The sequence below is a fragment of the Cariama cristata genome, unplaced genomic scaffold (assembly GCF_000690535.1).
Source record: "Cariama cristata isolate BGI_N322 unplaced genomic scaffold, ASM69053v1 scaffold4787, whole genome shotgun sequence".
Taxonomy (NCBI): Eukaryota; Metazoa; Chordata; class Aves; order Cariamiformes; family Cariamidae; genus Cariama; species Cariama cristata.
In genome coordinates, this window is record NW_009625939.1 from 37,904 (window position 1) to 53,582 (window position 15,679).

The 15,679-nt window shown below is 37.7% G+C and overlaps 1 protein-coding gene across 1 annotated transcript in view; it reads right to left on the reverse strand.

Annotated features, from left to right (window-relative positions):
- FNIP2 (folliculin interacting protein 2) overlaps positions 1-15,470 on the reverse strand; it is a 32,551-nt gene extending 17,081 nt beyond the window's left edge. Inside the window, exons 1-9 of the mRNA XM_009703794.1 lie at positions 15,286-15,470; positions 8,561-8,687; positions 5,076-5,210; positions 3,920-4,020; positions 3,766-3,837; positions 3,011-3,111; positions 2,773-2,862; positions 1,557-1,628; positions 683-812 (exon numbers count right to left, since the gene is read on the reverse strand). Of these exons, the coding sequence (XP_009702096.1) occupies positions 683-812; positions 1,557-1,628; positions 2,773-2,862; positions 3,011-3,111; positions 3,766-3,837; positions 3,920-4,020; positions 5,076-5,210; positions 8,561-8,687; positions 15,286-15,470 (1,013 nt within the window). The remainder of the gene's footprint in view (positions 1-682; positions 813-1,556; positions 1,629-2,772; positions 2,863-3,010; positions 3,112-3,765; positions 3,838-3,919; positions 4,021-5,075; positions 5,211-8,560; positions 8,688-15,285) is intronic.
- Positions 15,471-15,679: the final 209 nt, after the last annotated feature.

Here is a 15,679-nt window from a genome sequence, read left to right on the forward strand (position 1 = left end):
TTTCTTGTGGCTTTCCACTAATTCCATGCCATCTCTGGGTGCAGGTGGATGAGTACATACAAGCAGATAATCAAGAACCATTTGCTAATTTGCAACTGCCAAGGGAAGAATTTGCTTATTAGCTATGAAAGATCTGCTGCATTCCATGCTTTGTTATGCCACTGAGCTACACAAGCTAATAAAATTCCAAAACAGAAGCCAAGATTTTTCATCACAGCTTTTTTTTTTTTTTTCTTCCTGTTTTGGCAGAAGCCACCTCAGGAACATCCTGTAACAGCCAAGAGAGTTGTCATGGGCTATTACTCCAAAATTTCAGTAACTTCTCACTAGTCAGACTTCATCATAGTATAATGTAATTATGGCAACAGTGCTGCTACAGTCCCTTTCATCTTAACAGGATGCTCTGCTCCTTGAGAAAAATTTGCTTTTCAGAATATGGCTTCAGACACAGCCAATATGTTCAATAAAAATAAGTATATTTCAAATCTGGCCTTGCAGTTCATATTCAGCCAAAACTTGTTCCTTCTTCATATTGGCAATCTTATGTAACATACGTAGAAGCTAGACTGAATTGAGAGCATTTAATAACAGGATTTGTCCTTTTAAAGAAGAGAGGCTTAAGCTCTACTTAGCTTAAATTACTGCCAAACAGCTGTTGTAAGAAGAAAGGTGTTGCACTCACCACCTTGGAATAATTCCATTCTCTAAACTGGTTGTCTGACTCCGGAGCCAACGACGTTGGTAGCTGCTAGAAGATGATGACGAAGAGCTTGGAGATGGAAAAGGAGTGACCAGAAGACTGCTCAGAGATGCTATTAATAAAGAAAACCCACATATACTGAATTACAAAGAGCTGTGGTTAAATACTTTTCTTCATACTCTAACTGGGAACAAATTCCCACAAATATTGCTCTTGCTTGCTGATCTTCTTCACATAATTCACTTGCAAGAGAAGAGACTATTATTCTAAATAAATCTTGCAGCCTGACATTCTTTTCTTAAAGTCAGAGATCTTCCCTACTAGAACATCACTTGCAGAGAATAGACAATTATTCTAAATAAATCTTGCAGCCTGACATTCTTTTCTTAAAGTCAGAGATCTTCCCTACTAGAACATACTAAAAGTCGTCTTATTCTCACTAAAAGCACTCTGTCTTAAGACCTACTGGAACATACTAAAAGTCTTTATTCTCACTAAAAGCACTCTGTCTTAAGAGGTGTTGCCCTCCCACTGGAACAGAACGATCCACTGGCCTCCTTTTCCTATTCAGTGCAAAAACATCTTTTCTTCCCTTGCTTTAGTAAAGGCTCCAATTCGTTCTTTCTCCAAGTTATAAATTGTTTAAGAACCCAGAAAGTGATGGTTGTAAACAACGAATATCATCACAAATGTTCTTGTATTAAGGCTTGGGGCAAAAGCAGAAGGAAAACCACTTTGCAGATCCAAAAAATTTTGGATTTATGGGTCATAAGGTGCTTATATTTCAGGTGAATCACTGCACCAAAGAATTGTAACATAATTACAAAAGCAGGTAAACAAGACAGACAGCAGATACCTGACCGAGCAATGCCGCTGTCTCTGTCCTCATTTTGTCCTCTGCTAGGCATATCAACAGGTGTGCTGTGTGCTAAAACAAACAGATCAGATCAATAGGAAAATATTACATAACTTGTCATGCTATTTGTCTGTATTTGGAAAAAAATGTTTAAGTTTAAAGGTCATAAAACAGCAAAGTTACATCCTGTACTGTTACTCCAAATACGCAGTATGGTGTGAGCAGAGGTGGCAGCAAACAGTATTACTATACCGAGTGTCATGTTACTAGAGGAAGTTGGTTATTTGCCCCAAACTGAAAACATTTCTAAGAAGCTTAAGAATGGGAAATACAGTTTACGTTATCAGAAACCAGATACGCTTTGAAAATGAGGGCTGGTGGTACCCCCATTTGTCACTGTTGACATTTTTTTGGTGTGTGCAAGATTGTCATTTTACACAGGTTAACATCATAATGAAATAGTCAAATACAAGGTTCATTAAGCTCCTGATTCACTCCCCAAGCAGAGATTTACTATCCACAAAGCCTCACAGTAAGAAACATTCAGCCTATGTTGTATTACATTGAAGTGTTAGTAGCACAGAGTCACTCAAACTGTAGAGCATGCAAGATTTGCAAAGGCTGTGAAGAAACCGCATTCGTATTCCAGTTCACATTTTTGCAATTAACAGAACTAATTATGCCTAAGACCTACCCACCTGCATGGGTCATCAGTATGCCTGTAAAAGGAGACTTTATGCAGTTTAAAGTTTCGAAAATTAAAGAAACTGATATTGTTAAAAGAAAAACCTTAAAGCCTCCCAGACTTAGCTCAAGAATTAATTTTGAATGTCTGCATCAAATTTAAAAAAGTAGCAAGAGCTAAGAGAAGAAAAAGCTGTACACCAGCAAGACACCTGCACACTAGCAAGAAACCAGCTATAAGCCAGGAAACATAAGTTCTCTAAGAAACATAAGGGCTTATTATTAAAAACACCACATAAAAGTATCTTTGAATTAAACAGGAATTAGAAAAGAAATATGAACAAAAAGCAATTACTTTAGCTATTTTTTGGGAAGAAAGATTTTTAAGTATAAGCCAGATACACCTGTTGTCACTATTTTAGCCCTTTCTGTTTCTAGAGAGTAATTACGTATGTCCTGCAAGGATTCAGAAGGAGTTGGATTTGTGTGTGCATATGGATGGGTCACACTGTGGCTGGCATTCCACACAAACCTGCAAAGAAAGAAGCACTGCGGATGAGCCAGAGGGGACCTCCTTCAGACACACCCTGCAGCAGTTTGCTGCTACACAGCTGTAACACACCTAGGAAACAAAAGCAATGTAGAGAAAATGCAATGCAAAAAAGTTGTAAAAAAAAAATAAGAAAGTGATACACAGAAAAAAAAAAACCAAACTGAATGAACAGATGGCCCTGTGTTGTCAGAAAGGCATAGAACCTGGAAATATTTACCTAAGTTACTTCCACTGCGACAAGTTCCCAAACCATTCTGATTCGAGCTCAGCTTTCCCAGGCTGGGATCTTGGTTGATGTATTCAAAGCTGTCTTGTAAGCTACAAAAGGGAAAAAAGTTTCTTAAGAATGTGATCAATAGGCATTAACACCAGCTTGAGAATTAGGCTGACTATGGAAAAAAGAAAGCTGAAGATTAACTTTACAATTAAACTCAAGGACTAGTAGGTTTTCTAAAAACTGTAAGGAAATAGATGTTTATTTTCTATATAGGCTTCCTCTGAGTTATTTTAAGTTTCTGTATATCACATTTGGGATTCAGTTTGCCCATTTTTGGACAATCAAAAAGGGAACAGGTGAGAAACAGTGTATCTTGTGTCATTGTTGAAGGAAACAGAAGTCGGGTACAGGGACACAAAGCTTTCTCAACATATACCCCTTCTTCACCCTTCTGGCAGGAGAAAGAGAGGCTCTGATTGTCAAAAGCACCTAACCTCTGAAGTTTATTGCATGCCCTGGACAAATTAAGAAGCAGAAACTCAGAGAGATTTTATTTTTTTTTTTAATTGGGGTGGCCTGGCTGGCATCTATCAAGAGAATCCTTCTCCACAGTCACCATTTCTGATTTTCTACTAGACTTTTCCACTTAGGCTAAGTCAAACTTAGAAGCAGCGACAGAATGACTACAAAAGGAGAAAGAACAAAAGACAACTGCATGGGATGGGGAAGACAAAAATAAAAAAAAATGCTCTTACTTGTTGTTGCTTCCACTGAAGCTTCCTACCCTGGCTGAGAAGACTTTACTTATCATCAGCTGTGGGGGAGAGCTGAAAGGATAAACAGTCATTTCAGTGAGTCATCAATTCCAAGTGCCTGACAAGAGAGCGCATCACTGAAAAGGACACTCACCGTATATAGTGAATTTTCAAGGTGGAGCCTTTGTAACTCATTGCCACTGAGCCAAACATCATTTCTCCCAGCATATTGACATCAGAGGCTGGTCTGGTGTACTACACAGACAAGAAGATGGGAAGAGCAAAGTCAATAATAACTTGGCATACTACGCTACATTTTGAATGGAGAACACAAATTAAGTTCTACTTTTCCATGCAGACTAAGATCCTGTGTGGTTCTCACACACTGAGTGCAAGTGCAAGTACAAGCAAGTACAGCTGGAATATGTACTTTGATTTGCTTACTAGATGGGCATTGTTACCCTTGTTCCAAGGGGACCTCCAAAGGCAAGAAAGAAGAAAAAAGATCTACTGCATTTCCAAAAGAAACAGCTGTGTCCAGCAACATTTCCATATAACAGTGTTTGAAGAAGCCTGTAGGTGTTCACAGGACTTAAGATTCTGTGGTCTGGATCCCCAAGCATTAAACTGTCTTCTTTATTCAAATGAGTAAACTCTTTCTGCTCTTATAGAAAGCTTCTTGGAAACATTTTTGATTGGAAAATAACTTGTGAAGACTATGTTTCGAAGTACAATCAGATCGATGTCTTATTTGGTTTCAAAGGCTGATGATCATCAACAGCAAATATGGAGAAGTCTGTTAATTCTGAAGGAAATCCCCTACCTTCTAGTTAAATATAGGGGTTTTTTCTACCTTAATCTATACATGCTTCAAATTGCATTTTTTCTAGATGAAATGTTTATGCTTTTACTGATAAACAGCCAAAGTACCTAAAAAAATAGTGTTCTCAAAAATTTCATGTTATAGTAAGACAGACTAAAGGGACTCTTAATATACCACATTCAACAGCTTCTTCAGAACTCACCTGAAGCACAGGTAGACAGCTTTCAAAAGACGACCAGAGAACACTACAGTGCTTTTTATGACCTTCACAAACAATAATGCTATTAAATGTCTTTTGTAACTCTTTCAAAGACAAGACCTAGATAGACCAAAAGGTTAAGATGCACCCCTGTGTTCTTACTCTACAACACTTTAAAGATAGGTTAGATACCTCAAAGTTCAGATTAACTTGTAATATACATGTAAGTTTATCCATTTTACTGAAGAAATCTATATTAACACATGCAAGAAAAGTAATGAATATTACCTGATACTTCGGTATCTGTTCTTTGATATTTTGCATACAGCTTATTGAGGGACTATGGGAAGAAATATTGTTGTTCCCATTGCTTGCTTGGCAGTTCTTGGCAGAAGTCTTCACAGAAGCATCCTCTGCCATTTTCTGTGTCAAAACAGAGCAGTATGATGAAAACAAATAAAGCACACACGAGAAATCCCATCTGTAAATATAGCACAGCAAGATTTTTCTTAAACTACAGGTAAGCAACAGAAACTAAAGATACTCTTATTTGGTTCAAAAAATATGTATCACTTTTAAAATATTTTTTTAAAGGCCAGCATCAGAGAGAACGTAGAACTACTCTCACATTCATATTGTCAGATAAGTTTTCACAGTATCACACATAGTCAGAGTAATTAGTCGAAGTTCCACTGGAAGATCATTCCCAATTGTTATGAATTGCTCTGTGTAACATTTGCCAAAGTTACGTAAATTAAAATCTCAGTTTACGGGTTGCTTACAAACCAGTTTCTGTAATCATTTGCATAATTAATCAAATTGAATATAACTTTTGCTCTCCAACTGATGAACAGATTTCTTAAACAGAAGAACAGCCAGCAAAAACAAGGGGTGAATAATGTATCATTCGGTAAAATTACCAGGTTAGGAGTTTTGTTAAAATAAAAAGGAAGCAAATGAATGCTTAAATCCAGATTATTGTTTAATTCAAAGTTTACTGAAGTCACTATGTTTTAACGTCTTAAAACTGATCAGAAAGGTGCAAAGGAAGTCTCAGAAAGATACCAATTACATTAACGCTATTTGTACATGTTTCATAAAACAAGCTGCATTTAATTCATTGGGATTCGCTAAATACAGTTTTCTTGCACAAAAACCAATGAGTTTTTTTTCTTTAACAGCTGCTTTCTGCACCCCTCTGCCCCCAATTTGAATGTCCTTTAGATGTCAGTTAAAAGAGCCACACGATTTCAAACATACTTCTCGCATGCCCTTGAAATTATTTATATGAAGGGAACAAAACTGTAACCTTGCAGCAATGAAAACTACTTAGTCTTAGCTTATCTCACACTCTTCACCTTTTTATATATTTAAGAAATTCAAAATCCCTTAATGAACATATATTTAATGTGTATTAATGTAAACACTCATCAATTCAATGTATGCCGGAATTAAGAGTATTTTTATAAGTCTCATTTTGTACCAGCACAGTTTACCTCATTGAGAATGTGCATTGGCAGAGATCAGACTTATTTTAAAGACATGAAGTACATGTAGCTAGTTCACAGAAAAAAAAACGCAAGCAGGCAAAATAAATGGTAATAACCTAGATGCTAGTAAAAAACAGCCATAGCCAAATTTACATCACATATTTTAGGCTCAGCAAAATGAGAAAGGAACCATAACAGGAAATTAAATGGAAATAAAAGTAGAATCTAATATTCCACGAGACTGATTTTTAAGATCAACACTTTGAATACTACAGTGTAGTAACTGTAGTAAGTTTTAGAGTACTCAAGTCATGATGACAAGATGATGAAATGGGCAAAAGGAAAGATGCAGAAGAAAAAGAAGAAAAGGAAGAGCAAGCCAAGAAAAGTGGAGTAGATATGTCATTTTTTTTAAAAGTTGAGTTTAAACTACAGTGATAGTAACAGCTCCTTTACTGATTTAAAAATAAGCCTACTAGCATGTTAAAAAAAGTAATATCCTGGACTTCAACATTTCATCCTATATTTGCAGTCCTACTTGCAGTTTTTCCTGGCATAGTATTTAGGTGCTATTGCTTATCTAATCCCAATGTGACTGTCATTAGTGCTTTAGAAATGCACCAGTGTCAGTAGTCACGTGCTTAATGAGCTATTGACAAAAAATGCCTAATAAAAGTGGTCTGATAGAGGCCATCTGCGGAAAGAATTGGAGATTAAGAACACGGAAAGAAATGCAGTATATTAAAAAAACATATAGTTAAACGGAATACAGACCTGCGAGTTCCCCCAGGTAAGTTTATTGCATAGAGACAAGCAATGTATTTGAATATTCAATGTGAACAAGCTTTACTGTATTTCAGGAAAATGGAAAAATGGATAAATAGACAGTACACACACACACACACACACTTTCCTGACTTTAGTTTCAATAGGACTAACTTCTGTAATTTCACCTTAAACTAAGTAAGTTTTCGGCTTGCTGTTTGATAACATACCAAACAAACGACCAAACATTCACAATCACTTTTAAGATCTGTGTTTGCACGCCATTCAAAGCGCTTTGGCTGTTTTAAAAGGGTATTTAGATTAGTGTCTGGCTAGAAAACAGATTATAGCCTGTACAATAGCCAGGTTATAATCTGTTTTATGTCAGTGCTGCATAGAGTTTCTCATAGGACATTTGTAGTTAACTTTTAGTTTAAAGTATTCAAGCAAGTGGAATAATTTGAGTATTTAAATGAAGCCAGAAATACATTTCTTCCTCACATGCTGTGTGTTTTAAACCAACTTTAAGATACAAAGTAATGACCTTGATTGGGAAGGGGGGAGAAAGATTAACAGACCAGTCTGACCCATTTACCCTCTTAAGCAGATGATCAGTCATCAGCTGACGATGCTCAGTCTTACTCATTTAGCACAATGGCATATTTGCAGTGTGTCTGAGATTGCTGGTTTTTAAGCATCTTCATAAGTAATTTCTACACGTCACAGCTATTCGTATATAGCTAGTGATTCTACAATAAACCATGCTAGTCTGACTGGCTGAAGCTGCTGGTTGTAACAAAGGCTTCAAAACAAACAAAAAATTGAAATAATTCAATGTAGGAGAGAAACATAGAGTCAGTAGAAAAAAAAAAACAACACACAAAACCACCACAAACCAGAAAATATTATTGTTTTACTTGTCTTAAAATCACCTAAATCTGCTGGCAGCATTACTCCACAATTTGTGTGCCTGGAGAGCAGCACAAAGAATTTGCATCTTGACAGCATCTACTCTTGCTTCTATGTGCGTCACCAAAACTTACATGGCCATATATTGCCATTTGTCAGTCTTACACATTACGGCATGGTTGGCCAAAGTGGAATTGTTTTAATTCACATAAAGCCAACAACTTTACTAATGCCAAGGAAGACAAGCACATTTAGAGACAGGCTAGACATCAATGGAACTGCACAACCAGGGCTAACAACAAAAAGCAACCCAGTTGACATTAAAAAAAAGCTAAGGAAATGCTCCGTTTAAAGGGGTATAGATTGCTTTGTTTGAAAGCAAATCAGGTACAAGTTAAGTTTCAATACCATATTTATATTATAAATATCAAATACATCTTCATAGGCTTTTTGGAATCTAACACACTCTTGTTGCAGCTACCACAGAATCAAGATCAAGTGAAAGATCACAAGTCAGATTAAGAAGTTGACACTGTCATATTAAAACTCCTGCTTTTAGGAAGGGAAACAAAAGAGTAGTAGGACAAAAGCAAAACGAGCATTTCATACCTGAACCACAGCTTCATCAATTTTGCGGACTGCTTTGGAATCAAATAAGACCTGTCTGCCTCTCCTCTCACAGTCTTGGTAAACTATCAGGCGGATTTCATTCAAGTCAAACTCTGAAGAGGACCAGCTGCAGATTATAAACACAAGACATTAAAATAGCATGCTTACTTTGCAGGCTTATTTAAGTGAAGAAACAGGTATTTGGCAAATACATCTTTTACTTGGCATTTACAAGAATCAGGCTGTAATCGCAGAACTCTGACCAAAGGGGAACTCAAAGGAGCATCTAAGCCCAGGCACAGCCAGACCAATTTTCATCCAACCTTTCTTCAAAATTTTCCAGAAATGGAACACAAAACTTTGTCTCAGCAATTTGCTCCAGGGCTTAACTACTCTTAAATTTACTCCCTCCTTCACACATAGTCTGGATCGTCCTTATTGCAAAGTAGGTGTAGTATTTTGTGCAATTCTCTCACTGGCAATAAAGAACAACGGATTACCATCCTCTTTACCACAGCCTCTCACAACCTCAAGGCTTACCCTCTCCCTCATCCTTCTCTCCTCTAAACAACACAAACACAATTCCTTTTGACCTATTCTTGTCAATGTAAGTTATGATTTTCCCAAAGTTTAGTTCTTGTAACTGAAAGACAAGGTTTAGGTTGTTCCACTAGTTTCCCCCCTTTCTTTTCTGAGATGTTTCAGGGTTTACAGAGCAATCGTGGGTTACTGAGACTTGATCTCCGACTATGATGAAAGTCATTTAGTAGATAAGACCAAGACACCACTGAGATTCAACCTGAAGCAAAACAACTCTCTCAAGCCAGAATCTACCCGTTCCTCAGAGATACACCATGGCACACGATTTGCCTCCTTGCGCTACCTTGCTACAACTGATCGTGGCTGCAATGGCAACAGACGTTATTTTCTAATTCCAAAAGGAGTCGGTCTGCATGTCAGAGCATGGAGGTTTGGTTGGCCTCAGGTTGAGCTACAGAAAATGCTTTTCATGTTATGGAACTGACAAGCTGGAATTAATGGAAAAAACCTACTACTGAATAAAGCACAGCACTGGTGCTCAGTCATATTGCCTCATCCCTGACCTGGAGAGACCACATCTAGGGGGTAAGAGTACAACTGTTATTAATAGTTGTTGGTTTAACAAATTGCATAACAGACTTCAGTCAAGGCCACACTGATCTCCCACCCAAAAGGATGTTTCATTTAGGAATTTTCCCAAACTATGCCCTACAGAGAAGGAAGGTAGAGAATTGAGGGAAGAGCACAAAAACTCTATATAGCCGAGACACAAGAATTTCTGAAGTTACTACTTTTATTCCATGATCTGTTAACAGCCATAAATCAATACTGAGGTAAACACCAGCAACTCCTGCTAGAGTCAGTAAGGTAACCATGGGCAACTGCTTTAGGAGCACACTCAGAGACTGGCAAATTTAAAATCATTATAAGTAAAGCCAGCTTAATTTCTTCTTTGTGCTTCATCTTGCATTTCAGAGATCAACTGCTCTTTCTATGTAGCTAGAAAGAATAAGCCTAAATAGGCATCTTTTTCAAAGCTGAAAGACCTCAGTCTCAAAGGTTTTATTCTATTTTTTAAATACCTTGGACCAGGATAAGCCAGACACCCATCTCCACTGAAAGGTACTCTGATACAAGTATACCCTAGGTACATAATATACAATGGTCCAGTACACATCAAAGCCAGATCGTGGAACGATGCTAAAGGCTGTTTGTCATCAACAGTGAGGAAACCTGTTGATGTGTTTGTAATATGTTGCCTCCAAAAATGCCAGGAGTGCTAGGCAGATTTCTTTTCAAGTCTTCCCTTTCAAAGGGAGTGACAGCATTAAGTTAACCTGCATGAGATCAGACCTGATACCATTATTGATAGTTGCCCAACAAAGATCCTACACACCTCACATATACAGAGAGCTGCAACTACACCATCTGTTTTAAAAGTCTGTTGCTAGCTTCTCAGCCCACTGCCTGTGCAATGCTATTAACAAATCCAGTTATACGGAACGCAAGAGAAGTCAGAGCCATCAATCAACTTCATTCTAGTCTGCCACATGAACCTGATGCTCTTCAGTACCAGATACTCTGACACCTCTTCAGTTACACAGCTACCTAATTACTTACACGCTTTCTGCAACAGACAATATCTGAGGTAACTACGCTGCTTTCTTAAAACGTCCACAGGTCTTCCCTCCTTTTAAACAGCAAAGAAAAGGTACATCTCTATATCCTTAATTTAAATTGCATGCAAGAGGAAAGCCTTATTTATCTCCAGGACTGGCACAACAGGATCTGTAGTTCAGACCACAGGACTGCAAATCTAAAATGAAAAAGATTTATTCTGGACACAGATCGGGTCAATCCTGCCCTGCATCTGCCCACTGATGCTGAAAGCGTACTCAATACTTGCATCGCATGAATTTAGGTTTCCTTATGAACAGGTGAACTCCTACCTTCTGTACTAAAGCAAACTTCATGTCGTTCGTGCAGTGCCAACTTCTGTATAAGATGTGAACTGAGTTTTACAACAAATGCTGAAGTAGAAGCCAATTTAACAGCCTGTTGAGGTGCCTTTTCCATGCAGAATCTAGAATTAAAGACTGCTGCAATCTTTCAGAACTTCAAACAAACTGTAGTACTCCACAGATTTTATGTAACTTCTTAGTCTTTTACAATCATGTAGAGCTTTATGTGACTAATAGACCAAATCTAGGGAAGTAACTTCTGATTATGCTTCTTACAGTTTTAACCAAAGACCAAACTTAGCTTTTCATGAAGTCTTTGAATTACCCAGAACACAGATGCAGTTCCTGCAGCAGTCCTACCCATTACAGGAGAGATCCATCCTACTAAAACCTCATTTGACAGATCAAGCATATCTACAGGCAAGTTCCACAGGCATAGAAACCCATCGTCTCATTACCTCCACGTGGATTCTAGCACCAGGCCCAAGACTAGTCAGATGACTGGGATGGTTTTCCCCATCACAAAAGCTGATGAGTGGACCGCTTACAGTACTTCCACCCCTTATTGTTTAAACCGGCATATATAACATACAGCCCCCAGAACAGGGATGGCAGGAGTATTCAATTATCTCCTAAAAGCAGAGTGTTGAAGAACACAAACAGTACTCAAACTCATTGGTCAGCTCTGTTTTCACATGCCTAAAAACCAAAACCCCAAACCATTACTCATTTCTGTATCAGGTTCTTGCTTATTTAGCAATGCTGAGAGGCATGGGCTGCTTTTATCTTTTTCAAAAACTACGTGAAGAAGAAAGATTCTCTTGCACAAAGTATCACTTCATAAAAAAACCCCTCCACACTTTGCACTGTATAGCTTAATATTCCTTTAGATGTTAGAAAGTAACAGCTTAAAGGTTTAACTAAGAAGAAAAAACTTTTCCATCAGCTGTTTCTAAAAAGTAAGACCAAAATAACTGAAATAGGCAACAGAAATATTTTAGCCTGTTTTTTCCTAAGGAAAAAAGGCTCCTGTGCTCACAGGCAACCTATACGCATACAGGTTCACCTTGTCCAATTATTCGTTAATTCGCTAATCAACTTCACCCATCAAGTTTGATCAAGGGATATACATGTCTATCCTCCAAAAATAAACAGCGAAGGAGACAACACTCTCGCCCCTCTCCCTCCAAGGCCATAATATGAACTAATGTTAACTTTAAGGCAACAAAAAAAAATTCCTCATGATGCATTTGTGGGAGATAGGCAGGATGGGGAAAAAGAAGATTCTGAAATTGTTATGTGAAAAGCTTCCACCAGAACTTGCGCATTATTAGATTGAATTTTCTATTTTTCGCTGACAATTCTGTAACAAAATTATTAATTCTTCCACTTTTGGACTAGAAAGCAAACCCTCAACACTTACAAAAAGGCCCTTATTTTCCAGCTGCACCACATTATGAGATTCTAACAGTCTACTCCACATCCAATTATAACAAATATCAATGTTTATTCATATTAGAAGTGCCCTTTTAGCTCTTCATCACCACTTACGATACTCTCCTACTTCATGCCTCGAGACAGTAGTTTTCCTTACACTCATTTGGTGAAATCTAAACTGGCACACTGCTGATTGTTTCCTTTTTCTCTGTTTCCATCTAAAACAGCTTACCCAACCATACGTAAGCATTGAAGGAAGCTATGACAAAGTTATGAGTAGTTTTGCATATGTACCTACTGCTGAACGTGTTACTTCTGATAACAAAGCTACATAGTCCCCAGTGTAAACTTGATATGAATGTTGAGCAAGAATAAAGGTGCTACCATCACTCCTTTTGGATAACAACTGTTGCTTCTTTCAGTCAGCTTAAAAAAGCCTTCAAAAATAAGTTTAGCTAAAGACTAACTGAAGTATCATTTTCCTTAGCCCTGTTTATATAAATATTTTCTCATTCTGCTTATATTAGGAAAGATCTTACATGTTCAATTCCTGTTTAAAGATTACTTAATAAAGAGAACGATAAAAGATCTGTGCTGAAGGAATACATATTGCTAAGTGACTTATAAAACAAATGTTACAAATAAAATTAATAAAGTCATAGTCGGGTTTTTTTTCAGCCATCTGAGTGTCAATGTACTGCAAAATGACAAAACAGGCTTCTGATAACATTACACCCTAGAAAGGTAAGGAAGTGAAGGGACTCACAGCTAACTGAAATGCTTTACTTTGCCTTAAAACCAATGCATTAAGCCAGGTCCTTCACATTCTTAAAAATCAGCTGCATTAAAGTAATACGAGCTTGTGTAGATGTTCATATTTCAGGTTAAATGTGGCTACTTGACAGAACCTAATGTTTTCTTACTTGACCACAAAAATAAAAGCCCCACATAAACTTTCTCCCTTTTCTATAACTCTATGACCCTTCCCATTACATGTCTGCTCTGGTAATTGCTGGACCCTTCTGTAAACTGATCGAATCCTCTGCAGACCCAGCACATGAAACAGATCAGAAACACAGCCGGGAAAAGGAAGGAAGAAGGCAATGGAACCTCCACCTCTTGGTGGCAGCATGAGTTCTACCAACTCACTTCATCCATGGAGCTAGATACCTTTAGGAAAGGGCCCAAAGAAAAGATTCCCTATACCTTCCAAATAAGTACTGACGCTAGTTAGAATGTTCCCCTGTCAGTTTTCTGCCTGCGTAGTGAGCTGAACCGACTCCCTAAGGGGAGCCAGTTCCAGGAGGATTGGAAAGGCCAAGGACAGCACAAGGTGAAAAAGGACAAGAGCATGATGCCGAAAGCAAAGGAAGAAGAGGCAATGTGATTACTCCCTTCAGCATCAGCAGTCTGTTTGAACAGCTCAGCTTATCTAGCCTCACCTTCAGAGGGGATCTTCCCTGCATGTAGAAGATGCTAGAACTAACAAACATCATCTTCAAGTCAAAATAAATAAATAAAATCCAGCTGTCTACGTTCACACAATAGGAAAACCAGGTCTACTAAAGAAACTAAACCACTACAGATAATTTTTTTTTTTTTCCGAAAGAAAGTCACAAGTTTGTAACAGCTTACAGATATCCTGGCAAGTTTTCTGCTCAGATTCTGTATTAAGCTTAAGTGTGCTTTATTTTCTCTTAAATAGGCATATAAGCTACTTTCCTTTGGCTTATTCAACATTTCTTCCACTACAGATATGAGACATGGAGGCATGGACATCTGTCTTACTTGGGGAAAACAGATTTTTTTGTTTCTGGAAAAAGAGTCACAAAAAGTTTGCCCCATTCTGCGCTGAATCAATATTTTCAGTTAATACAGATCTCCAAACCCTGATCTCTACAGAGAAAGCTTTTGGTTCACCTTTACGATAATCAGCATGCATGCAATAACTGATGAGTGACCTACTAATTTATATTCAAAACCTACTTCAGCTGACTTTAAAATGTTTTTAAAAGTGACTAACCACTCACTACTTCAGTGCAACATCTATAGGCTAGAGAAATAGAAAGGCTGAAACATATCTGTATACCTATATATCTATATTTTCCTGCTTCTTAGATCAGCAATCTTGAATGTAGAATATTCATTCTAACACCCTCGGGTGTCAGAATTTGGAAAAAGCTGCCCTGAACTGTATTTTCAACACGGTTACATAGCAGTAGAGACTCAGACACTGGAGACATGCTGGCACACATCTGAAAAAGTCACCCCAAAGAAGTCAGAGAAATACTATTCATACTCCAGATTACTTTGATGTAAGGCTTGATCTAGAGGTCATGTACAAGTAAAGTAGAGAGTTCCCCTCTCCATTCTGCCCCCACTTCAGAGCATTCTCTCCTGTCTGCTCTGCACACTGTTACTACTTGACCCACTAACAAAGGAGGTGGCAAAAAAAAAAAAATAGAAGAGGGGAAACTAATTAGAAAGCTAGAAAGAGAAGGTAAGACTATTTAACCTTAACTGAAAAGAAAGGCAATTATTCTTCATGCCTGAGTTTGCATATACATAAATCTTACACATCAGAGTCAAGAATGTAGATTCAGTTTCAAACAACAGAGAAGACTTTCTGGATTATCACTCGCCATCATCAGCAAGAATAAGCTTCTGACAGAACCTTTCCAATTATTTCTAAAATAGCCTTTCAGGCACATGGTTATAAATCTAATATGAACTAAAAATGTCCATTCTCTGTCAAAAATCATATATATCAAAAAGTTAGACGCATACCTGTTTTGCAGGAGTTTAGTCACTTTGCTCACACAGCTGACACTTTGTTCTCTCAAAGATTTTCTAATCCCTTCATCCAATTTGGTACAAGAGGGATTATTTCCAAGCGGTACATCGTCGTTGTTTCTTGCTCTTTCTATTTGTCCCCCTGTGCCATTTGTAGCTTTTGGTGTACCCCCACACATTTTCTTTTGCTAAAAATCCTCTTGTAAAGCTCCCTCAAAGAAACTAAATACCCTCTGAAGAAATACAGCCTCAAGCAGATTTCTTTACTATAGATCAACCATTAACGATAGTAATTTATCATCAGCATTCTTCCCTATACAGGAACACGGTCTGCTGAATTTCCTGTTAGGGGAAAAAAAGGCAAAGAGATCTTCATATATTCTATAAG